Consider the following 26,404-nt stretch of genomic DNA (forward strand, 5'->3'; position numbering starts at 1 on the left):
GGGGCCTGTTGCGGGGCAATGCTCTAGAGGAAGGGCTTGCTGCAGGGAAAAAGCTTCTGAGGTAGGGCTGCGGTAGGAAAATTTTCTGGAGAAGAGTCTGCTGCATGAAAAAGCTCAGAAGTAGGGCTTTAGAGGAGGGTCTGCTTCAAGAAAAAAAGAAAGAACACCTGGCAGTGTTTTTTCTTCCCGAGGTCTCGCACCACCGCCTGTTGAGATGTGGCTCATCTTAACGACAAACCAGGTTTTCTCCATGGCGGGGACAGAGTCAACGCCGCTGATGATGGTTACAACACCTTTTTTTACTAAACTTGCCTAATTTATGGGCAATGATATCCATTCTAAAAGCGAACTTCTCAAACTTAAAGAAACCAATGGGTCCATTTCAGATAATGGTGTTAGTGTTGTCAAGAGTTGCGTTGAATGTCTCAATGAAATCTGGTCCAATGTCAAGACCCATCCATCTATCAGGGATGGCACATACTGGCACAACCTTGTTGTTAGCATCAACTGCAAACTTGTTTGCCACATTGACATCAGAGGGTAACAGGAGTTTCACTCCTCACAACTTTACCTTCTCAATAACAGTTATTGCTAGACCAAGTTTATCTTCCTCAACAAGAGAGGAACCAACATTATGTTCTCGTGCCTTGTAGAATGTGAAAACAATTCCTTCAAGAAGAGCGACTCCATCACCCCAATCTTTGTTGAAACCTTTGAACCACTAACAATGGTAGGAAATGACCGCTTCAGATTCGCAGCAACCCTGACAAGGTAATCAAGTTCCTTCTGCATGAGGAAGCCAACAACAACATATTTCAAGTACTTTGTAACAACCTATGTTGAAGCGTGAGCTTTGTGAACAATTCCAAAGGCATCATTAACATAGAGATCGGTAAGAGAATCAAGTTCCTTTGCAAACTCTTGATCATTCTTCTCTTCCTCCTTATAGAATCTCACATTTTCGAGGAGGATGACACCGCCATTAGGTAATGCAGCTACGATTTTCTTTACTTCCTCGCCAATTGAATCATTGTCCACCTCAACGTTAACTCCAAGAAGTTCTGATATCCTAGGCACAAGCGGCTCCAAGCTGTATTTCAGAGTGACACCTTTAGGGCAGCCCAGATGACTGCAGAGAATGTCATTGACTCTGTGCTCCCTCAAGTAATTGATGGTGGGAACGACAGCCTTAATCCTAGTATCGTCGGTGATCTTGAGGTTGTCATCGAAAAGAATGTTTAGATCTATCCAAACGAGCACCCTTTTCCCTTAAGACCTGCGCCTTTCAGATCGCTAATGCTTATCTTCTTTACCATTCTTAACTCTCTAAAACATGGATCCGACTGGAAGAAGATAGAGAAGTAAATCAATGCTTGGAATGCATGAATTTCAGCGCTGACACGAAGGAGATCTGAATGCAGCGAAAAGAGTATAGGAAGTTGCATCTTCACTAAGAAAGTCTGCAGGAATCTGCGGTATGCAGGAAGTTTTCCAGCAGATAGAGACGATTTTCGGCTACTTGAGGGAATTCTGGCTGCTTGAGGAAGGCTGCAGGAGAAACTTCGGTGGTAGGAAAGGCTGCATGAGGAAATTTCAGTTGCAGGGCCTGTAAGGAGTGGAACTTTCTGACAGAAAAAATTGAAAAAGAGGAGGCGGCGGAAGGGCGTGCAGCACGACAAAGATTGTCGGCTGCAGAGAATAGAATTTTTGGTTTTAGAAAACTTTAGGATTTGTTTCAAGGCTCTAATACTATGTTGTTTTTCAAAATTCAGCGGAATAATTTTATTTATATGAAAACGAGGTATAAATGCATTACATAAATCTTAGAATAGGAAAGACAATAAAATGTAAATAACATGAAAAGAAAGATATAACACCTATATCTCTAATTAATTAATTCATAATAATTACTTGCAGATAAAGGAAACGACATAAAATAGGAAAACCTAATATAGGAAAGGAAATAAATCTAAAATAGGAAGAGAAATAATCCAATCAAAGGAAATAAATCTAATATAATTTTTAATAAAAATAAATTATTTCCTAATATAATTTCTAACAGGTATATTTTCACAAGAATGAATTCTAAGATAGAAAAGAAAAAGGGAAACAAGAGCAAAAAAAATATTTAGAGATTGGTAGTATAAAATAACTCAGAAATTTGAAACCTTTTATCAATCGTAAAAATAATTGAGAAAAATCGAATGCGTTCAGATCAAGCATGATAGAAGAGAATTAACGAAAAATGATGCTCACTTTATATATATATATATATATATATATATATATATATACATTGGTCTCACACTACAACTCCATCACGCAGGTCGTCGGCACGACGAAGAGTTTCGCGCCAATCAGTTTCCTCGTACCCGATGTCGAAGGGTTTCTCTCCTTCGACTTTCTCGCGCGCCGTTTCTCTTCCTGACGCATTTGCGCCTTCGATTCGGCCCAACGACGAAGGGCTTCCGTCGCAGCTGTGCCCGATGACGAAGGCCTCTTTCGTTTTCATCGTTCTCGCACTGCTACTGATGCATTTCACACCTTCAATTTGGCGCAACGCTCGCAGTCTTCCTTCCTCGGGTTGCACTCGACGATCTCTGTCGCCCTGCCCGACAGAAAGTGAAGTCTGCTCGCATTTTTCTAGCAGCTCGCCAGCCGTTCTGGAGATGGCTTTGATGATGCATTCCTATGCTAATGCACTTGCCGACGACTTTCCTATTCCTACTCGTGCTCTTCTTTCAGGTTCAGAGTCCGGTTTTCATATTGAAAAATCCTGCAATGTTCCTTAATCTTTCCACGACGCTTCGCTCTTGAAGGTGGTGGTGATCACACTTTCATTAAAAAGCTTGGCAAAAAAATGGGAAGTCTGCGCTTATTCTCACTGAGGTTGAAACCAGTACTTTCGCTTTCTATTGGCGTTTTCCTTTAGTTGGTAAATTCTTTTATGGTCACCCAAAATTGGAGATCATACGGAAAGAGTTTAATGTTATGAAGCTATTGGACAGTTGGAATATTGACTTACTCGATGGTCGCATATGCTTATTCAGTTATCTCACGATGCCGATTACACTCGCATTTTTTCTTGAAAAGTTATCAAAATCGACAACTGTTTTATGAAAATTCTGATGTTGATTGTTGATTTTGATTCGAAAGTGGAGTACCCTATCATTCCTGTTTGGATAAAGTTTTCGGGGTTAAAACTACATCTGTTCAAATTAGAAATTATCTACTCTTTAGTAACTGTTTACGGTAAGCCTCTCAAGGTTGATTGTCTTACGTTTGCTGTCTCCGGATGAGGTACGGATTGACACCACTTACAACGGGTATTGAGAAAATGTTAAAATAAAACTACACCCTCTTTATTGCTCTCATTGTAGTATGTTCGGTTACAGTTATACTATTTGCTATCGCTTACATCCTCATCTAAGGCCGAGTATCGCTAAAGATCAACCACCTAAGATCCCTGCCGAGAAGGTGCAAACCGATCCTCTTTCCAACACCGCAGTTCCAGATAAAGAACTTCATATTACAGATACATATCCAAATGTGCTTATACCACTCATTGTTATTGAAGAAGTCCCACTCTCTTTTGATCTGATAAAAGATCAGTTGGTACAACAAATAGTTGTTTCTAATGTTCAACAACCTACACATGTTCTACACACTTTAGACAAACCCAATGATCAGGCTAGTCAATCATCAGATGAGGAATGACTGATCTAGTTCAGGCGGAAGAATAAGAATGGAGGCCTTCTTGAGCTCGGGAATTTATTGGATGATATATTGGTTACTACTGGCAATGACACTCATCTTACTAATTTATTAGCTGACTCCTTCAATAGAATTAGAGCCAGAGGCAAGACAAAATTAGGTCGCTCTCTAGATACCTGATATTTTGTATTTTGATACTTTTTTGTATTTTTCTTAGGTCTCTCTTGTTTTTTTTTCTATTTTTTCTCTTGTTGGGACAATTTGATGTGGTGGTTATCGTGTGCGCAGGATGTCATGTATGTATGTATGTACAAATTAATATAACATATTAAAGATATCATATTATTGTTGCCCAATCATTTTAAAATAATGCAACAAAAATAACATATCTAATAAATGAAATAATTTAACTAGTACTAATTCAATGACAAGAAGTTGTGCTTCATGTAATTTGAGACCAGAATTTCACATCTTTATAAAATTGCACATCCAAATCTACAATTTTTAGAACTGCCACTCTCTCTTGCTGAACTGACAAAATGCCAGAAATAAATAATAATTATTAATAATTAATTTAATAATATTATTGATATAATAATATAATAATTTTAAATCTAAAACTAATCATTTATAACTAATAAAATTTTATTCAAAACATACATCAGATATGATTAGAGTTATCATCGAGTTTAATATTGAGTATTTAACAAGCTATTTATTGAACTACAAATCAATTTATTCGAGACATAAATAAACAAGTTCAACTATGCTCGGGTTTAGTTCATTTAAGCTTCAAGTTTTTAAAAAATATTCAAGCTTGTTTTTTCTACAAATTTAAACGAAAATGATCGAGTCTTAATCAGGCCGAGTTCAAGTTGTTCATCGAGTGCATTCGTTCCTTTAAGCCTATTGGAGGGATTGAGACTGTCCATTGGTAATATGATACAATTACAAACCTATTGGAGATTTTCATGTCTCTTATATTTGAAGTTAGAGAGACAACATAATATTATCAAGTCCATACCATCATTCAAATAAGGTTTAGGCATCAAATCAAGTAACCAGTGTACGCCCATATACCCAATCAAACACCTTTTGAGGAAAAGCCAATCTAGATTGGAGAAAAAGTGGAGACCTCCAATCCTCCCAAATCTATCGCAACTAAAAAATACTTCAAGTCTCACGGTCTTCGTCACATTTTATTCGATTGTCCAAACAAGAGGGTAATCTTTGAAAAAATAAATAGTGACATAGAAGGGAATGAAGACATTAGAGAGGAGTATTAACTTCCAGGTGATGAGTGCTTGTGATTCAAGTTGAGCTCATGATAAAAGCTCTAACATGACTAACATTGGTTATCATAGAAGGTAATAAGTATGAGGAGCCAATACCAGAAAAACGGTAGCTTTTGTTGAGAGGGTTGTCAGATGTTTTGATTGACAATTTATCTCCTAGGTGTTTGGCACTGAGAGTGGTCTAACATGTCAGAGATTTCGTTCTAGCATCAATTCCTCCAAATAGACTTGTTTATCATATGCACACAACCGAGTATGGGGATTAGGAGAAACAAGTTGCAGATTTAATTGCTTGAGGCTTGATTCATGAGAATACTTGACTATGTGCAGTTTGAATTTTGGTTGTGCCAAAAAAGGATGGTTATTTACTTCTATCAGGACATACTTTGAAATAATTTGTGTTTTAGAGCTTCATGGAATGGAGGTGAGCATAGGTTTTGCAATGGGACTTCTTCTAACACAACAAAACAATGACTTTATTATGGTGGTGGTAGGTTGATTTCAGAAGCCTACAAAGAATAAACTCTCCTAGTTGGGAGAATGACGCAGAACTTCTGGATTGCAAAAATTACAATCTCAATCGCTGGAAATTCGCAATATCACAAAATTCGGGTAAATCCTTGACCCACGCTTGCCATTCTACAAAGCACCCAATTTTCAATCTAGCTTGGTTTATTTATTTATTTTTATGATTTTTTTTCCTATTTTATTATTTCTAGTTAGGGTATTTTTTTTATTAGGAGATTATTTATGTGTGTTTTTGGGTTTTTTGAGGACATTAGTTTTGTTTCGAGTATTTTGGAGATTCTAATGTCTGTTTTCTACTTTAGGGAGTGTTGTATCTTTTTTCTTTTGCAAGCGGTGTGTCTGTAGCTTATGCAGGAATATGCAGTGATCTCCTTGCCGTTTGTACATTAATTCTTTAGAGTTCTCTTTATTATTTTAGCCGGAACTTCCATCGAATGATGCTTATCATTGTTTAAACTTTGTTGAACTCATATATTATCATTCCCTCGCTATTACACAACCTCACCCCTATTAGATCCGCTTTTTTTAACACTTTTAAGGAGGCCTAGAATAGTATTAGTATGCAAATGCCCCTTAAAATAAATAGGGCATTGTGAAGCTTTTGCTTGAAATCATAGATTTAGTCCCTTTTCAAGATGCAACGAGTACTATCTAGATGGGCCCACATGTCAATCTCCAGGCGCATCAGTAGATGTTGTCGACCTCGGTCCCGCACATCTAGTCTAAGGAAAACCTTAGGGCCGCACAGTGAGAGGAATTGAGGAATTTTCTGGGCAAGACCTATCTACTGTCAAGCAAGAAGTGATAGAACTCATATATCTATTGTTTGTCAAGGTGGCTAGTGGATACATTTTGGAAACTTTTTCAGAGCCGAGTAAGTTAGCGCAGATTGTATCTCTGTTTTTTTTACTGCCTTTACAGTGCTTCATAACCATTTTCATGGCACTCCACTGATGATTCTTGCAAATCATAGTGTATGAAATGCTTGCAGGCCTTCCGGCAGGTGACAAGCTGCCTTATCGGCCTGATTCCTATACAAAGAAGAAGCTTAGGATTCGTTCCTTATTTTTCACTACAATAGTAGCTGATGAGCTAGCGTCATTTGTTGCCTATTGGCTGCATAATCAGTCTCAAGAACTATAACTTAAAAAGAGGGATGATCAAATTAAAAATTAATGGGCCGCGAGTAATTAAATTTAAAACTTTCATATCTTAAAAAGTTTTTTTAAAAAAAAAATTGGTACAAATATTATTATTAAATTAAATATATAGTTATATTAAATTATTATTATTAAGCATTTAAGTTTAGGGGACAATTTTCAGTGTATTATATGATATTAACAAGTTTGGTAAAAATCTAGGAGTGGTGAATGCCTCCTTAGTCATCCCATGGTTCGACCATTGTGTGAAATGTTTGATGAGAAAATACCTCTTGTTTTTCTATCAGTTTGTTACCGGTGGAGAGCTGTAGCAATCTAAGTTGTCATAGGTAAAATAACTCTTGATGTATTGAATATTCCATGCAATGTTATTATGAGCTCTTTTTTCCATCCAAGAATGCCAGCTGCCATTAAGAGAGCTATGAGCTGAAACAAAACGCTTCTAAGCTAGTGCTCCAAGCAAAACCACTTTTAATTAAGTAAAAATACAACAAGAAGCAAAATTTTCTCGACAAATCGTGTTATTCTTCCCATCCTTCTCTCACTCACTTTGTTAGGACTACTACAAGCTTCATATATGCACAATAAACCTTTACATAATTCTTTCCTAGATCAATTCCAGACATCAAAATATTAGCATTTTCAATGAGATAGATGAAGGAAAAAAGTTATCTAAATGAAGCCTTCCTGTCCTCTTCTAATCATGACTATGAGAAGAGATGATTAACATCAACCAATCTAAGTTTATTGATGAATGACGGCATTGCCAACTTAACTCAATTTTTTTTGGTATGTAACACTCCTTAGCTTTCCCTCGCTCTCAATTGTGGGAGCCGATGTGGAGTATATTTTGCCAAACTGTGGACAGAAGACCTAAAATAGTTCGCTTCGACACCACTGAAGGAGTGCTAGCATGTGCAGAGCTGATGAGGGCTGTGGTGATCACTGCTCTCTGAGAGGAAGTTCTCCCTGCCAATATTAACCAGGACCCTTTTTGGCAAAGGTGGCCTTCATCGATTGGCTTAGGGATAAAAATTTCAGATTTCTTATTCTCGTGATAATGCCAGGAGAAAAGTATCAAAATGATTCTCTAATTCCTTGCAGCAGGTCATTTTAGTTTCATAGTCTTTAAAGTGTCAATTTAGTCCCCAAATTCTTTTAAAGATGAGTTGAAATAGTTCATAAGGACTATTTCAACTCCCATTAAAAGAGTCCGGGCATTGATGGTACCGGATTTAACCCAAAGAATTATAGGAAAATACAATCTCACAAATGGAACGACACAAACACTCAAACTAGGGCGGATCTCGGGTTGTAGAGATGATTGGCGAGGGTTTGATCCTCAGGAGAGGTAGCAAAGGGCGGGGGAAGGAATGGAAGGTGCGTGCTAGCAAAGATGTGCGGGTAACTGCAATGGGGAGTTGTGAAGCTGCAGGAACAACAATTGTGGTTGCTGTCTTAGGCTGGGGCAGCAAGAAAGAGGGGGCTGGAAAACGGGGAAGTGGCTGGGATGGGGGATGTTATGGTCTACGACAACAATGGAGGAGTTGTGGCAATGGTAGCAAGCTGGAATGAGAGAAACGGGTCGCTGGATGGTTGGAATTGTAGGTGAACATCAAAGAGTCGTTGTTCTGGGTGGCGGCAAACAGGGGAAGTGACAGTAACAGTGACGAGGGATGTGGGGGGCTGCGGGACAGCAAGAGGACATTTTTCCCGGGCTGCGGCAGCGAGGAAGGCGGCTGAAATTGGAAAACTACAGTGAAACCAACAACGGACTGCTATTTAGGGGTGGCTGCAGCAATGGAGGCCGGCAATGAGTGACTTGGGAAGGTTGCTGAAGGGGATAGGAAAGATAATCACAATCTCGGGAGCGAGATACAGACGGAGCGCCGCTCAAACTCTCGGATACAACTCACAAAGGGAAAAATGGAGATGCTGGCGGCTGTCTCTATATTAAACACACACAAATTGAGAATCCTAACCTGAATACTCGCATATACATGAAAAGACTAGAAATGAATGAACAATAAAAGAAAAGGTGCTAAAAATTTTGAAAGAAATTGGAGGAGCCACTCGGTCCGGCTTTGCCCTGCACACACAACCTAGCTGCCACGTATAGTTGCGGGAAATCCTGTGTACTGCTTCGTCTGGAAACACATAAATTGATTTGGCATTTTTTTTTAATTATTGGATTAAAACTGTCTCGTATAAATTGTCGATAACTATTTTTAATACTTTACTCTTGAGATAAAGGACTTGCTGGCTAAGGCAAACAAATATATCAATGCTGAGGAGATAACCGCTGGACATAAATGCCCCTTTACCTCTACAACAATAACAACAACAACAAAGGCTACATGAATCCTTTTTCTCCATTGCATCCTATTTAGTGTCATATTTTCATTTAGTTCTAGTAAATTAAGATCATTTTTAATACAATTAGCCGAAGTCTTCCTAGGTCTACCTCTGCCTTTCTTAACACAAGTCGAATCTAAAACATCTAACCTCCTAATCGGATCATTAGATGGTCGACGTTTAAAAATGCCCCTTTACCTCTGCTCAAACAAAATTATTCACTGTAAGATGGCCCATATTAGTGGGACGGTGAGTGCCTATTTTTAACATCGCACAGAAATTTTTATCAAACATACGCAGCTTTTATATATGATTTATGCAATAATTTCGGTCTATGTTTTACCAAAATGTTATCTACATAGAATATAATGCTACTATTACTGCACACCACAACAAAGGTTACAAAATACAACATTACCAAACGGATCCCAAACATTAGGAGCTCATTTTTACTGATGTCCATTGGTCCGCGCTTTATATAAACTTTACTTTCGGCAAGCAGATTTTACATATTTCACACCCAAGCTCTAAATTCCTCACCATCTAGCTCCCAAAATTCAAAATTTTTATTGCACTGATATCCCTAAGCAAATCAATCTGGACTAAAAAAATGTTTTTTTTTTTATTTGATTGCAGGAATTGGTGGGAACGGGTATCCTCTTTGCTGGTTTTCTAGTGCTTGCTCTCATATCGCTAGTCTTTATTCTCTTCTTTATACCAGAAACCAAAGGCCTTACTCTGGAGGAGATAGAGGCCAACGTCTTATAATCTCTCATTTACCCACCATTATCCTTGGATGACTTTTAAGGATAATATTAAGGGTTGTAATGATATTATTACATACTGTATATAATTTATGTATAATAAATTAATGATAATGTGTTTGTGAGATAATATACCTTAATACAGTCTTGTATATGATTAATGGATTAATAAATTAATGATTATTTCAAGACTAATTTTTGCTTTTTAGTCTTATTGTAAATCATTTTTATGAAATATTGAAATTGCAGTGCTGAAGAACAGATTTGATGTCAGCCCCTGACGAAGGTTTACTTTCGGACATTGACAGACTTCTAATCAAAAGAGTAAAGAGATTATCTCACTTGTAAGCTGATCATGTAAGGAGTTATCATGCCGACATGAGGTATAATTTGTCAATTTATATTTTATTTATGTATTTATTTATTCGATATAGACTTGTGATGTTGATTTATGATATTCTGCCACTTTCAATGATCGAACGTAAGCCATGTGCTGTTCCGTTCACGGATGCCACTTAAATTCATAGCTATGGTAGGCAGCTCCGGCACTCATCAATGAGTTCATATTGAATATTTATTTATTTGGAGAGAGAGAGAGAGAGAGAGAGAGGATAATTATTAAAATTACTGGTATGCAAAATTTTCTTTATAGGGCTGTGAATTTAGCTCGAAGACTGTTAATCACTCAAAAACTGATTCTAATGTTGAATTGGATCAAATTAATTGAGTCGTGCGGATTAAATTTTTTGAGTTAATCCCAGCTCGGCTCAAAATCAGATTGTTTGCAGTTCTAGTGATGTTAGTGCTATGAATTTAGCAAATTTAGCTCGAAGATTGTTTATCGCTTGAAAATTGATTAGAATTTTGACTTTGATTGATATTGAATCGAATAAACGTGTTGACTTACCAGCCAAAATTTTGGATTGAATTTTTTTCGAGCCGATATTGATCTTGACTCAATTCTGCTGGCACTCGGACTCTATATTGGATCGATAACAGCCCTATTTGTTCATCACCATTCCGATTTTGCAGGTAAAAAAGTGTGCAGGCACCCTTCAAAGAATAGCCAACTCTGCTATCTGCATAAGTGTGGTATAAGCGGAGCTGCGAAAGAGGTCCGTTTCGCACCCATATTTGTTTTTTCTATATGTACTCATTTGTTCTTTGTTCAATAAGAAATCTATCATACATCCAAGACTTGTAAGTTTAATTATATACTATAATTTACATATATAAAAACATAAATTAAGTTTTTTATCCAATTTTTAATATAAATATAAATTAAAATGTAAAATTGGATGAGAACAAAAAATCACAACAACACCACTAATAGAGCAACAAATCATTAAAATATATATATCACACCTATGATTCTTAAAATAATTCACATTATCACAATTATATAATATTAATTTAAATAAATTATTATTGATCCTATAAATAAAAATTAACATTTTCAATAATTAAATTAGTTGATAAAATTTCTAAATTCTTCAATCTAAGTTAAATAATTAGCTCTTAAGGCATAAATTAAAAATCATTAAAAAAATCAAACTTTTCAATACTGAAATTATCATATAATTTGATAAATTTTTAATTGTAAATCAAAGAGAAATAATTAAATATGAGACAAACTCCACATCTACTAAACATGTACAAATATAACATAAATATAAACTAATATAAATAACTAAAAACTAAATCTAAGTAAACATGTAAATATAGTAGAAATACTAAATATTATGCCAACAAAATTTTCGGATTAGAAGAGCACATGTCGAATGAAGATTAGAGCAACTTTTACTTTTTCACATAAAATTAAGCCAAAGAAAAGTTTACATCATAACACTCGATTCTTATGTATTTACATACTCCTAAACTTTAACTTTTACATATGTGGTGTTTGTTTATATGATGAAAGTTTTGTGTGATATAAATGTAAAAATCCAAGTTTAGGAGCTAGATATTGATATGTAAATTCATAAAAATTGTATGGTGTGTTTGTAAATGCGTACAACAATACGGAGATGAACTCACCTTCGTGTAAAGTCGAATGGTTGAAGTAATGTAATAATTTACTATTTTTAAAAGATAGATGTTGAATCGTAAATTGTCATTTGGGAACACACACTTCGAGAGTTAGGGCCAAGCGGAGGAGGATGAGAGAGACTGATTGAGGAAATCCCTGTAGAGAAAAGGGGCTTCGTCCTGGTATTCACCTTTTTGCCTTCTTTTATAAGGCCATATTTGTACAGCAGTATAATAGAGGGAACAGTTATGGAAATCGTCTTTAATACAATTTAATCGTAATGATCTACTATCAAATATGTATTACAATTTGAATGCAAATAGGGTGGTAACCAGCTGGCCAACACGCTTGAGTTCAATGTGAAGGTTGAGGTGACCGACCGAGTGGTGATTGGGCTTGCCGAAGTAAAAAGAAGGTAGGTAGACAAGTTGCGGTTGGGCGCCCTTCATGAGGAGTCGACAGTTCGGGACTGCAAGACTGGTCCGCCGCTAAGTCCCTCGTCATAGTTTGTCGGTTGACTCCAATCAAGCTATTGGTCGTTAAATAAATGGTTGGGATCATGTTATTGTAGCCTGATGCCTTGATTGTCCTACCATCAAGTCGCTTGATTGCTTTGAGATTCATGATGATAGCTTTGGTGCATACAATGGTGTTTGCATCATCTTTTAATATCACGGGTGTAGGATGTCCGCTCAAACAATCATAGGATATACTTCACACACATATGACTCCCCAAGGCTTGAGATATACATCTTCGATCCACTGACACGTGACCAAGATCATTTTGCTAAGCTTTGGTTATCGAAGAGGCGAGGGCCAACCGGCATTACATTGATGTGATGACCCTGATTAGACGTGTTTTATCGCACAACTCAAACAAATCGGGCCCTAAATGGGGTTACTCGTGAAGACTTATCCTTCAGATGACTCTGGATGGCGTAACTGACAATGTGGATGCATTCGGGACATTATGTTTGATTAGAAGGACAGTCCAAGTCTTATCACGTGGCATAAATCATTAAAATCACAAAACGACACCCAAACATGATAGGCTTTACCACTCCTCGTTTGTGGTTTTGCCACAACTCACTCTTAAATCATTTTTTTTTTGTCAGCTCATTACATGGTCCTTGTTTTCTACCTTAACGTCGTCCCACCGCCAGAAGATAAGTTGTTGGACCGGTTTTGGAAGTCGAATATGGCATGTGAGTTATCTGGGACCTTGTTAAATGAGGCAAACAGTCATTCCATGCCTTGAACCCAGGAAAATATCTCGGGCAAGGAGGACTGGAGAGGGAGATCGCACTCATTTCACTTTGGGAGCCAGAAGCAATCACAGAGAGGTTGAGGGAGAGTTTTGGAGAGTCATTGGAGATCTTCTTCTTCTTCCTCTCTTATTTTTTCTTGATCACCGTCTCGATCCTCAGAAAACTCCTTGTGATGAGAGCTTTAGCACCATAGGTGAGCGGAGGCCGGTACTTAAGAGTATCGTCGAAATCTCTTAATGATGAAGAAAGCTTCTTCTCGAGCAACGATTGGACTTTTATCAACCACCGTGACGATATAACCTCCTCAACCTTCTAATTTTCAGTTTTCTAGGTCCCCTAGGTCTGATTGTTTGTTGTGCTTAGAGGAGATCGATAGGTTAGGGGCCTTTTGCGGATTCTCCCATAAAAAATGTGATTGTGTCAATCTCGCTATTTGTTCGACAATTTCACTTGGATGGACAAGTGAAATCAAAGGATCGGACGGATGACGATGCCCCTTTAGTTGTCATTCACTTGATCGCAAAGAGTTCTCCTTGTTAGTCAATCCTTCACTCTATGCGGGCAAATGAGTGGCGAGGTCACGATGCTTCATGCAATATGACATTGACATCTCTTCCATCGATTCAACCTTAAAACCTACGCGAGCTCGTTATGATGAGTTTGATGTATTGTCGAGCTATTTGGGTTTCATTGCATATGTGTGTTGATTTGTTGCATTTTTGCATTTGGATCATGTCGCATGTCGTTTGCTTGATAGCGTGAGCACTTCAGTTTGATCAGCTGCTACGACACTATCATCCGATCACTTTGGGTCTGATCGACTGTCCCGACTTGATCAACCTATTTTTTAGGCTCGATCGGCCTGCTCGGCCCGATCGTCTGATCTTCTGGGTTTGATCAATCATCTCGCATCGATCACCTACTTTAGGTCCGATAAGCCTATTTCTCTGATTCGATCGATCGGCCCAACTTAAATGCCTAATCTTTTTTGTTTGATTGATCGCCCCGTGTTGATCACCCGCTTTAGGTCCAATTGGCCATCTCGACCAGATTGGTCGTCCCATCCTGATCGCTCAATTGGTCGTTCTGTCCTGATCATTTGATCCTTTGGGATCGATCAACCGCCTCACGTCAATCACCCGTTTCAAGTTCTGTCAGGCATCTCGACCCGATCGATCTATATTTTGATCTTGATAAGTCGCCCCGGCCCGATCGTCGTATCTTTTGGGTTCGATCGACTGCCTCGCGTCAATTATCAGCTTTTGTTATGATCGTTTGTCCTGACCCAATCAACTTATTTTATGGGTTGGATCGCTCGTCCCGGTCCGATTGCTCGGTCTTTTAGGTTCAATGACTGCCCCACATCAATCACCCACTTTGGGTCTGATCGCCTGTCTCAGCACGATCGCCCTAGTTTCTAGGCTAGATCAGCAGCCCCAGGCCCAATTGCCCTTCTTTTGGGTTCGACCTTCAGAATCACGTCAATCATTCGCTTTGGGTCTGATCGTCCATCACAACCTGATCGTCCTATTTTCCAGACATGATCACCTGTTTTGGCCCGATCGTCCTACTTCCCGGGCTAGATCAGTTGCCCCAGCTCGATAGCCCGATCCTTTGGATTCGATCTAATGCACCTCGTAAATCACCCACTTTGGGTCTAATCAGTCTTCCCGGCCCAATCACCCACTTTTCGGGTCTAATCGATTATCCCGGATAGATTGCCCACCTTTTCGGTTCGACCCGCCGTTACAGCCCGATCAACCAATCACTTTCATGCTTGTATGCTTCTTACATGTTGCATTTTTTTCTTTTCATGTATATGAAATATCTTTTTGACTTAATGTCTATGATTTATTTTATTGCATGTAAAATATATTTGACTTATATGCTTTGAACGTGGTATGGCTTGGATGTCTCCTTGAGCATCGTTATTTGGGGTGTCTCTCCGAGCACCCTCACCTTGCGGTGTAACTTTGAGCATCCACACTTTTGTGTGTCTTCTCTACATATGTTGTCGTTTACATGGAGAATAGACACTTGCACATTTTGCGATAAGATGGGTCACATGTATAACCACATGCCTCGTTCCTCATGACACCGTTTAGTATGACGCGGGGTATTTAACTTCGTGTTAAATACGAGTTATGCTTCACAGCCGCTGAACTTGTACAAGACACAATGTGTGTCCAACTAAGTATGTGATTTTAACCGTATGAATCATATGACTTAGTATGTTTGACACTTTGTATATTTGCATGTTTGTCATTTGAGTGTCATTCGCATATTGTATGCTTAACATTTCTCATATGTCTGCTGCATTTTGGTATGTTGAAATTGTCTCATTTGCCTTATTGCATATCTTGCATGTTTGCATGTGTTTTTGGTGAGTGTCTCTTGGGTAAGATATAGATCCTCATAATAGGTATCATTTTACTCTATGCAAATTCACTCGTACCTGGTGTATGATTGTCGCATTGGGCCCCAAGCAGGTGTAATTCCTTTTCATAAGTAGTATATTTTGCTAGTACATTTCGTTCATATGTGTCATGTTGCATGTAGCATCCTTGTATTTATTAGCATGAAGTGTGCGTCACCTTTTGGCACCCATTGTGTTTGCTTTGTGCTTCGGTCGAATAGTCACAATGAGTGACTTTTACATTTTTGTATGCTTGTTTGTTCACCTTGATGACTTATCCTACTCATTAAAAGAGTGACTTGTTTATTAGTCGTGATATACAAGCAAGCATTGCCCACGAGAATATCTCAACAAGCAATGTGAGTTTTTGTACCACGAGCAATGTGATGATTTTAATGCCACTCCTGACTTATATGTTGATCCGTTATTTTAAAGTATAAAAAAATAGATATTTTTGCTACTATAAATATTATCTACCTGACATTAAAATTTATATATGTTAGATCATATATGAGGCCAACTTTTTTTAATGCCACTCCTTTTGTGTGATGGGCTTTTAGATCCCTTGGAAAATTAGAACGGGGCCGGTGTGGCGACTCGTCAAATTCATACTTGAACCGGAGACTTTATCATGTGCACTTAGATGCTGATCAAGACATTTTTCATTAGATGGTAAGTTAGGCTAAGACTAGGATGCTAGGTAGTATTTTCAACTTATTTGGCTATAGTTCTATGTTGGCTCATTTGTTTTAGCCAAGCATCACTTTTGTGTGTGCCAATTTTTGATATGCATGGTAGTATATTAGGTTGGTCTTCTGCAGGGAGCCATGTCATATATATACACACACGTGTATAATAAAAAAGAGGGAGGATGTGATGATTTATAAGCTAACTTTTGCTTGCAGATGCTGCTTAGCTCCCCCACCAGGCGTGACTCATACACGTTGCATGTAGATAGTTTTTTGTGCTACCCTATTTTCGTGCAGGCCTAGTCATTTTTTTATTTTTTTATGTACTTTTTAGAGTCTTTTAGCGAAATAAGATATGAGTATGAGTTCTGAGACATTTTGGCGTGGGAACCACGTAGCGGGTGACTAGGAGTAGTAGCTCGTGTTCCGCATCTTAATTATGCATTTGATATTGATGTATAGAATTAGGATCGGTCATATACATGCGAAGTCCGGCTATTCTTTTCTTTTCTGGGATAGTTCTTTGGCCCAAAGGCATCAGCCTTTCTTATTATTTTATTTGGCTTACTTTATTGCCTTCCTTGCATGTTTGGGTGCTTAGTTGTTTCACCCTTTTTCATGTGATACTTGTTTGGGAATCTGACGATATAATTTAGGCCTTTTAGGATTTAAATATTTGGATTTTTTTACGAAATCTTAATAAAACATTCAAGATAATTAAAATTTTAGGATTAAAATATTCATGACTTTAAAATTTACTTTTTTTTTCATGGCCTTCAAGTCGGTTTTAAAATGATTTGCATAGCATGACTATATCCCAAGTCTATAATAGGGCCTCCACACTTAGGATTGTGGTAAATATCTGCATTCATACTTACATATCCCGAGAAGAAGCCCTTGAGCTTCTTCAACCCAACTGACCCAACATAGATTTTTACTTAGGTAGTTGTCTAGTACACTTAATGTGTTAGATGTTGCCTCTACTCAGATTGGGTGTAAGTCCTTTATGGAGACGTTTACATTTTTGTAGTTGGACTTCTTCTTTCCTTTATTTCCTAAGGCAACTCCACCATCTGTTCAGCGAGTGTGAGTCCCACCTCTTGAACTTCATCTTGTAGGTCATAGAATAGAGCTTCATTCCTGTGACCTTAAGGCTATCGAGATTTTCATGGACAACCCAATTCATGGATTGTTGACCAAGGATCTATGAATGTGTTGGGTCGGCTACCTTCAAAACTAGGTAGACTTAAGGTCCTAATCGCTTGTAATGACAGGTTTGTGGTACCCTGACCCGATTACCTCTAATTTTTAGGATCACTCTACTCCTCTTGCTGAGCTCTTTTGAGTCATGTCACTCCTTTGACTTCGTCGATATTATCTTGACAGCCCATTTACTGATGAGATGTTGCACATTTTGGATATGGTAACCTCTGTCCTTATGGCGCGGTGAGCTCTGATATATAAGGATGTCCCTGTCGGGATGATTTTGGTTATTTCATAGGTTATGATGCCAATCGGCCGCTACTCATACAGGATGTAAGAGACTCACTCTGTCCTGTGGATTAGTGAGAGCTTTGAAGCATTAGAGGTTTTCATACGAAATAACCAACCTTTTGTGGCCTTTTCACCAAGTTCATGATAATTTAAGCGAAAAACTTTTTATCGAGAGTACTCATGGGTATCTCTCGGTATGCAATTAACTTGAGGGATTTGTTCCTCTGTGAGACTCTTGACCTCAAAAAAAAAAAAAATTTCTTGTTCTCAGGTTACAGGTGACTCATGTATGGATTCTCTTCGTAGATACTATGTTGTGAATTATTTCAATCTGATCATGTTCGATCATATATTCTCAACCGTCACACGAGGATTACCCATATATAAACATCTTCTTTGTTTCTTTTTATTTGTTTGCATATTGGTTATCGTATATCCTTTTTTCGATTTCTCTTCTCTTTGAATCATTGATATGATCTGGGAGGGAGATTTATTCGATTAAGAAAATTTTACGGCGGCATATAAATAGACAAGCTGACGACTTCATGTGTTTTAAAAAGAATCGAGAAAACAAATGGCTTTATTGCATTGCATAAATGGTTATTAAAATATAAAATTTCTTCCTATAAAAACATATTACAGTTTATGATAAAGTTATTAAAAATCTATTTTAGCTCTTTCATTGCCAGTATGAACAGAGCTCATTAATTTTATTTGGCTGTTGTATTTTAAAATGTAATATACTTTGCTTATTATTTTAATTTATAAAGGAAATTTTATGATTAAACAAATATTATATTTCACATGTATTTTAACAAATTTATATTTATGATAATTGTTGTTTGCTGAGGATTTACTCCAGTAGAGTAATATATTAAAGTCTTGACATTGTACTAGAATCCAATACATACACAGATAAAAGGAATAGCTGACAAAGTAGACATAGTGAGTTTTTATGTGAAAAATCAAGCACAATAATATCGGAATTGTGTGTTCTTGGACTTGTATCATCTAGACGCTCGATTTGATTGTAAATTTATCAGATTTGTGGATCATTTGGTTACCAATAACTCGTCTCAAAGCTTCATAAATCACAACAAGTAATTGATTTGTGCTCACTTATACTCGGATCAAATTATGTTTGACGTCCGCTGACTCATTTTATCGAATAGCAGTACGAATAATTAAATATTTGTAGCTCACGATCAAAATATATGTTAAGATTCATGCACGTTAATATATAAATTTTTTTTAATCGTACTGAAGATATTTTTTTATGGTAGACTTATAGAGAAAATTTACTGATTTTTAATGAATTATTCATCACTGTTAAAAATAATATTTATTTTAATATAATTGTATTTCCACAGCAGTCAACGTTGGCCATCGACGACCCCCGGGTCCACGGACCGGGCCCGCACTTTTCCACATTCACCCACTACATTTACAAATTTAGAAATTCTTCCCTCAACCAATTCCCTAATGACTTTGCCACTACATTTACAAAATAGTTAAATAATTATTACTTACAAAATAATTATTTTTTAAATTATTAAATTCATATATATTCGCGTGTTATAAATTTTATTATTTGATTGATAACTGTATGCTTGTAGTATATATATATATATATATATGAGCTAACGCGGCCGAAGCTCGCCACCCTTTTAGCTTTCTTTCGAAGAGCAACGACCCGAAGTGGGAGCAGTGAGATCGTGCTGTGGAGGCGATGACTAGACGTAGGCAGCGCCGGGCGGGGGTATCGCCGGGGCGGCAGTACCTGCTGGACCGGAGGGTTTGAAGACAGACAGGCCCGTCTGCGTGTACGCGGACGGAATTTATGATCTGTTTCACTTCGGCCATGCACGGTTCTTGGAACAGGCGAAGAAATTGTGAGATCTTTTGTTTTATTTGATCCGGTCTGCTTTTTAATGCTTGATTTGTTTTACTTGTGGGTGTTTTGGTTTGGAGGCGGTGTGGAGACTGGATTGGGATTGATTTGGAATCTCTGTGGTTACATTTATACTGTTGGTTTTATGAATTTGATTGTTGTTTTGAGATTTACTTGTTGTTTAGAATGAGAGTTAGGATTCTAGGTGGAAATGCATTTAAGAAGGCATGTTGGAGGCGTGATTGCGCTTCACGAGTGGTAGTTATCGACATAGTAAGCCTTTTGAAGACTCTCTGCTTGGTAAATTGAAATTAGTAGAAGAAATATATAAGATTGCATTAGAGATGGTGATTTAGATATAACGAAGAATTTTCTTAACTGGTTTCAAATTTTACCTTAATTTGGCTTCTACATGTTTTGGCTGACTTAGGGGCTATCTGGCAACGGATTTAACCGAGGATTTAAGCAGAATCCTGCTAGACGGTCATCTTGGACAAAATAAATACCCGAATGCCGTAAATCCAGATTCCGCAGATTTCAGTTGTAAATTCCGCAAGTTTTATATCTCACGAACCGATGGATTTAACTTCGCGGGGCTTCCGATTGTCTCCAACAGCCATAACAACTTTTTAAATTTTTTAGGGAATTGACAAACTGTTCTATTGGATTTACGGGATTTAACCTATTCAAAATTTAGTAAATCTTGTATTCGGATTTACCAAAATCCTAATACCTTAAATCTCATCTGTTGTGAGACAGCACCTTAGAGATTATTTTATCTTATGCGGATCAAGCAGCTTAAAAGTTTCTAATGAATCTTTTTTAGAGAAAATGATCCACCACTTCACCTTCATCATAATATGATAATTTCACTTTGTAATCAACGGAGATGCTAGCTAATTGGATTGCAATAATTTTTTTAAAAATTTTTTTGGGCTTTTTTTTTTTGTAAGCTTATTAGGACACAAAAGTGTCTTCTTTCACTTTATTTCGTGGCTAAAGAAGTAAGTGATGTGCCCATGCTAATTATCTCAAGTTTTCTAGTATTAATGTTTAACTTTTGGACTCACTAAGCATTTGAATATTGCTTCCCATGAAATTAAAATCATCCATATGTATAGTCAACGAGTCAAATATCTCCATCTTTCTTTTTGATATATAAATAATGCTTATAAAAACATATAGCACCTTCTTTAACTTTTTAAGCATTTGCTTTGATGATTCTTTTAATAAGTCATTGGCTGTTGTACATAAAGAATTTTATATTCAAGAAAGCCATCCAGGAAGGCGGATTTTATATCCATTTCAAAATATTTATTGATTTTGACACATTATGATAATATCAATCTAGTAGTTTCCATAGGGGCAGGACTTAATACCTTATCATATTTGATGCTAGCTTCTTGTATTTTGCCTTTTCCACTATGATTCATTTATATTTTTTTCACTTTTGGGTGCATTTACGTACATACCACAAAATTCTTATGTATTTACAAATTTAGCACCAAAACTTTCTTATTGACATGTATAACACTTAGATCTTTAACATCACTTCAAAAATAACTTTCTTATTGACTTCTTAAAAGTAACATACAGCTTTTCATGCATAGTTTTATGACACCAAATTGATATATGTATAAATACAAATTTTAGGTGTTAGACATGTAAATGCATAATAATTATGTGGTATTGTGTGAATTTCCCTTTTTTTTTTTTTTTGAAAACTCATTTCATTTCAATGGCTTCATGAACTTTTGGAAATATGACGAATGGGATTTAGTTTGTTAGTTTTTTATATAGATCTTTTGCAAACTATCAGTTCTTTCTTACGTTGGACTATCTTCTAAATTCATAGGAATTGACGATGATGTAGGCTGTTGCTTTTTCCTTGCTTGCTTCATTTTCTCTTCTTATTCAAATAGATAGATATCTTTGTTTCTTTTCCAATGACAAGTTCCCTCTACACATCACGACTCAATGTAGCTTCCTGTAATTCAATCAAAGAGCTCGTAATCCTTTGAACCAATCTTATATCCAATGAAGCCACTCTTGTCATCCGACGCTATCCTTCTTTGATCAAGAAGATATGCAAGGGAAAAAGTACCAAAATAATTTAAGTGAGGAGCATTGAAGCTCCTTCCACTTCAAGTTTCTCGTGGACTAATAATGTCTTTTAAGTTCTTTATTAATTTTTTATTAAGTAGGTATATAAGACTGTGTGCTAATTCTTGCTTTTTTGGAATATAATGAGCCATATAGGGAATTGTTTGATTTTTCATTTTCCTAACATCATTTTGTTGTAGTGAATATATTACTATTGAATGTCATTTTTGTTGTACTATTATTCTTCAAAGATTTAAGATTTGACTTTTTCCCTAATCATACTGTCTTGATTTGGTAAGCATTTTAATTCTCCATTGTTGCGTAAATTTTTTAAAGATCTGAAATGCATCTTATTTTTCCTGGAAGGGATGTACCCAAGATTTTATGCCACAATCATCAGTAATTATTCGAAAATAATGATTCCCTCTTCACAGTGTTGGAGTTTTGGATCCACAAATATTAATATGGATGAGCTTCAATGGTTTTGTTGCTTAACTAGTTGCCTTATATGGGGTGATATTATTTTTATTATCAGTTTTGTAAAGAGCATATCTTTATTGAGTGGTGAGGGTAGCTCTTTCTTGTGACTTTGTGTTGTCTTCTTTAAAACCTTCCTAAATGTCTTGAGATCCAATAAAAGTTTTATCCAATTATCATAATTGGTATTGATAAGATTAGGAAATGAGGGGAATGTTGTTAGCCCATGTACCAACTTTAATACCATTTTGATAGAAATTTGAAGAAATTATAAAGGATAATACAAAACTGAACTAGAAAATATAAAGAAAATGTAGAAAGAGTTTTTGGCCCAAATAATATGGCTTGTCATTCTAAAGTGATCCCATGAGTATATATTGGTTTCATGGATATTTCTAGGTATAATACTACTTTAAATGGAGGGTTATGACATAGTTCACATTCGAAAACGTGAGTTGACTCTTATTATGCCTCTAATTTTTTTATATACTCCATAGATGCATAATTTATTTTTAATATATTCATAGGCACAATTAGGGTTGTAAACGAGCCGAGCTTGAGCGAGCTCAGGCTAGGCTCGTGTTCGGCTCGTTCGAAATAGCTCGTGTTCGAAATCGGCTCGTGTTCGAAATTGGCTCGTGAACAGTGTGTTCGTGTTCGGCTCGATTTAAATATTTGTGTTCGTGTTCGGCTCGTATTCGGCTCGAAATTGGCTCGTTAAACTAAAATTAAGAAAAATAGATGTAAAGTGTGGGATTCGAACCTGGGTCAAATTTATACAAAAAAAGACACTAACCACATTGCCACATAAGATGTTATGATGATTTAAACTTAGACATAAAATTTTTTTTTTCGAGTCATTTCGAGCCGAACACGAGCGAACAAACTGTTGTTCGTGTTCTGCTCGTTTACATTTCGAGCTTAAAAATTTGTTCGTGTTCGGCTCGTTAGGCTTAACGAACGAGCCGAACACGAGCTGCTTACCGAGCCTAACACGAGCTGTTCACGAACAACGAGCCAAATTGACAGCCCTAGGCACAATATAGTGCTTAGAATTTTATGTAATCCTTTTAATTCTAAATTTGTTATTAAGCTGAATTTAATTTCTACATAATAAGAAGATAGAAGATGAAACAAATAAGAGCGAGTGATAGAGAGAGAGAGAGAGATGATTGATGGTTGATAGGGATTAGGGAAATTCAATAGTTTAGTCTTATAACTATCAAGCCTCCATATATAAGTTCAAAACCTCATTATGTTGACACAAGTTATAATGTGTCCATTTTTTATTATTAAGGAAGTGTATGATATGTCCTTACTACACATATAAAACTTGTTTACGAACTATGTACACATATTTACTGCTATAACTGTCTTGCAAGCAACATGTTCTAATATGTGATTTTCTTAATTACACTTTTTGTCCAATTGGGTGCGGGGGGCTTTCAATGATGTAGGTGAGTGAAAAATTATTCTGAACAAGCACTTATCTCTTTTCCATGGTCTTCACATTAAATTAAAATCACCATCTTTTTATCCCTTCATTAGTGTTGCAAGTGTATTAATTATATACATTGTATAGACCCGCGTTTGTGTTCGCTCAGGAGTCACAGAAAAAAGTTAATTAATTACTTTTTATAAGTATTTTGCACAAGCTCCAACAAAATTACGTGGAATATATCATTTTTTTTCTAATTATTTCACTTTAATTCTATTTACCTATCTTATTAGTGCATGATTTTTTCTCTATTGCATATGATCATTATCTTTAGCAACACGCCATTTATTTAAAGTTGATTGTAACCCTCAATTCTCCTTTGTTTTTAAGCTCTCTACTTAATTGCAGTACATCTTCATTCCGTGAACTTAGATCAAAATTGCATAGTTTGTCTAATTCTTTTTTAAATATATATATTTTTGTTCAAGTCTTAATGATGTCTCATTTATTAGTAATTATGAGACGGCTTCATTTTAATTTTGTACTCTAATTCTAGAAGTTATTGCTTTACTTGTGTTCTCCTCATTTGTGTATTAGATTTAATTTTCTTAAACCTATCACTCCGTAAGTTGTATTAATTTTTTTTAATAATATTGATTGATAATTATCAATTTACGAACAATATGATTACATATTCTAATTGACATATTTCATGATTTGTGGTTTATGTTTTGTTATTTTCCCAACTTAATATTAATCTCTCCATTTGTCTTGTTTTGGCTTGAAATGAAAATTGGGATTTTCATAGAAATACATAATGTGATTGTTATTTTGCTCCTGGTTGGCATTTTGTAAACTCCGTATCTTTCAATAAACTAGTGATAAAAAAAAAAGGCTCCCACGGTTTTCTAGGTTAATTACCTAATAGTTGGAATGTGTCTATTAGGAAATTTACAATTTTTTGGGAGTTCGGATTAGAAAATTTCAAGTATATCACATATTAAATTGGATCAAGAAAAGTTTGTTTTGATATAATTTATTTATTATAATGCAGATATAAATAATCACATAAATTCTAAAGTTAAACTTGATGGTTAAAATAGAGAAATATCTTAGGAGTATTATGTGATTAGAGGATATTATGGAGATTTAAAAATAAATTTAATAAAATTCAAATTGGGCTAGTGATGTTGTATAGATATGAGTATTTGTCAGTACAATGGTTGTTATGTTTAAGTTGAGCATAATAGAAATATGAATGTTAGAGTGAGTGTGTGGAAAACTAAAAAATAATCAATTAAAAAATTAAATATGTTAGATGAATGTTTGGAATGATATCTATTAATGATAAGGTACGCACATAGCCACGGCTCTGAGGATTTGAAAAGAGACAAGTTGCATTGTAGGTGATATGGATGTTTTTTAAAATGATCATAAAATATTAGGTTTAATATCATAGGCTACTCTTAACAGATGAAAGATGAGGATTCACATGATGATGTTTTGAAGAGAACTTATCGTTGGAGTGTCATAATTCATGGAATTTGAAGTTGCTACATGAACTTGCGCCAGTTTCATCCATACCTTCCATTTTAATACAAAACAATGCCAAATCCTTGACTATAATTATGATGAAGTCTTTCAAGTATTTTAGTTTTTAGAACTTCTAACGTCAAATAACATTATACCACAAGTCATTGCCTTCTTCAGAGCTTTTAGTATGGAAATATTCTTCATACTATTAGTCTTGCTTCAATTTATTTCTTATTTCAATTCCTACCGGACCTACTTTTCTTCTTTTTCAGGTTTCCCAACACCTACTTGCTTGTTGGGTGTTGTAATGATGAAATCACACATAGATACAAGGGGAAAACCGTCATGACTGAGGCTGAGCGTTATGAGTCCCTCCGCCATTGCAAGTATGCTACTTTTTTTATTGTTGAGGCTGAGCTGCAAGTATGTTGAATGATACATTAGTTTTATGAAATAGATTAAAGTGAACCCTTTTCTAGGTCAAAAAATATGTCGCAGTAAATCTAATGTGTTGAATTTTGCATCTCACTTGTTCTATTAACTATTAATTGATTAATATAATTAAATTATGTAATTGTTCCATGCATGTTTTGATTCCTCTACTCAATTTTGTAGTTATTTGCCTAACCAGTTCGCTTGAATAGATTTGGTAATATGCATATTAATGAAGGCATGATAACTATAGACTTCTTAGACTCTAAAATATGTGAATGGTATTACTAGTCATTTGGAAATGTTTGTTGAATTGTCATTGCATGCTTCTATCCCTTATAAATTTCTATTTACATGCTTTTATCCCTTTTAAATTTCTATTTTACATGCTCCCATTCCTCATAAATTCCTTCAATGGAATGGTTTTCCAGTTGGAGTGCAAGCAGTAAGTTAGATATAGAATTAATTTACTAATTTCTTTTTCTGAATTGTATGTTGCAGCCGTTTTTTCTTTGGTTACCATCCTATATCTTAGGGTCAATTCGGTTATGTTAAGTTAGATAAGTTCTTTTAGAAAAAAATATATAAATTTATCAGATTCTGTCCTTTGGTCAGATTTCTTTTGAAATCAACATTGATATGCTGATTTCATTTTCACACAATGAATGGAAATAAAATCATTGTTGTCTACTACTGTTTTTTTTTCAATTTAGTTAAAAGCAACGGAGTGAGTTCTTACTAGTTTCAGTGGACTCCTGTCCTTATTTTTACCTAATACCATAATATTTTCATCATAATTTGCATTAATTATATATATA

General features: G+C 35.9%; 1 protein-coding gene and 1 pseudogene across 1 annotated transcript in view; both read left to right on the forward strand.

The window, feature by feature from the left end:
• LOC110022813 (D-xylose-proton symporter-like 2) overlaps positions 1-9,972 on the forward strand; it is a 78,699-nt gene extending 68,727 nt beyond the window's left edge. Inside the window, exon 14 of the mRNA XM_020721927.1 lies at positions 9,689-9,972. Coding sequence (XP_020577586.1) covers positions 9,689-9,820 — 132 coding nt within the window. The 3' untranslated portion in view covers positions 9,821-9,972. The remainder of the gene's footprint in view (positions 1-9,688) is intronic.
• A 3,102-nt stretch (positions 9,973-13,074) lies between these two features.
• LOC110022710 overlaps positions 13,075-26,404 on the forward strand; it is a 19,874-nt pseudogene continuing 6,544 nt past the window's right edge.

This window comes from Phalaenopsis equestris, unplaced genomic scaffold (genome assembly GCF_001263595.1).
Source record: "Phalaenopsis equestris unplaced genomic scaffold, ASM126359v1 Scaffold000202, whole genome shotgun sequence".
Taxonomy (NCBI): Eukaryota; Viridiplantae; Streptophyta; class Magnoliopsida; order Asparagales; family Orchidaceae; genus Phalaenopsis; species Phalaenopsis equestris.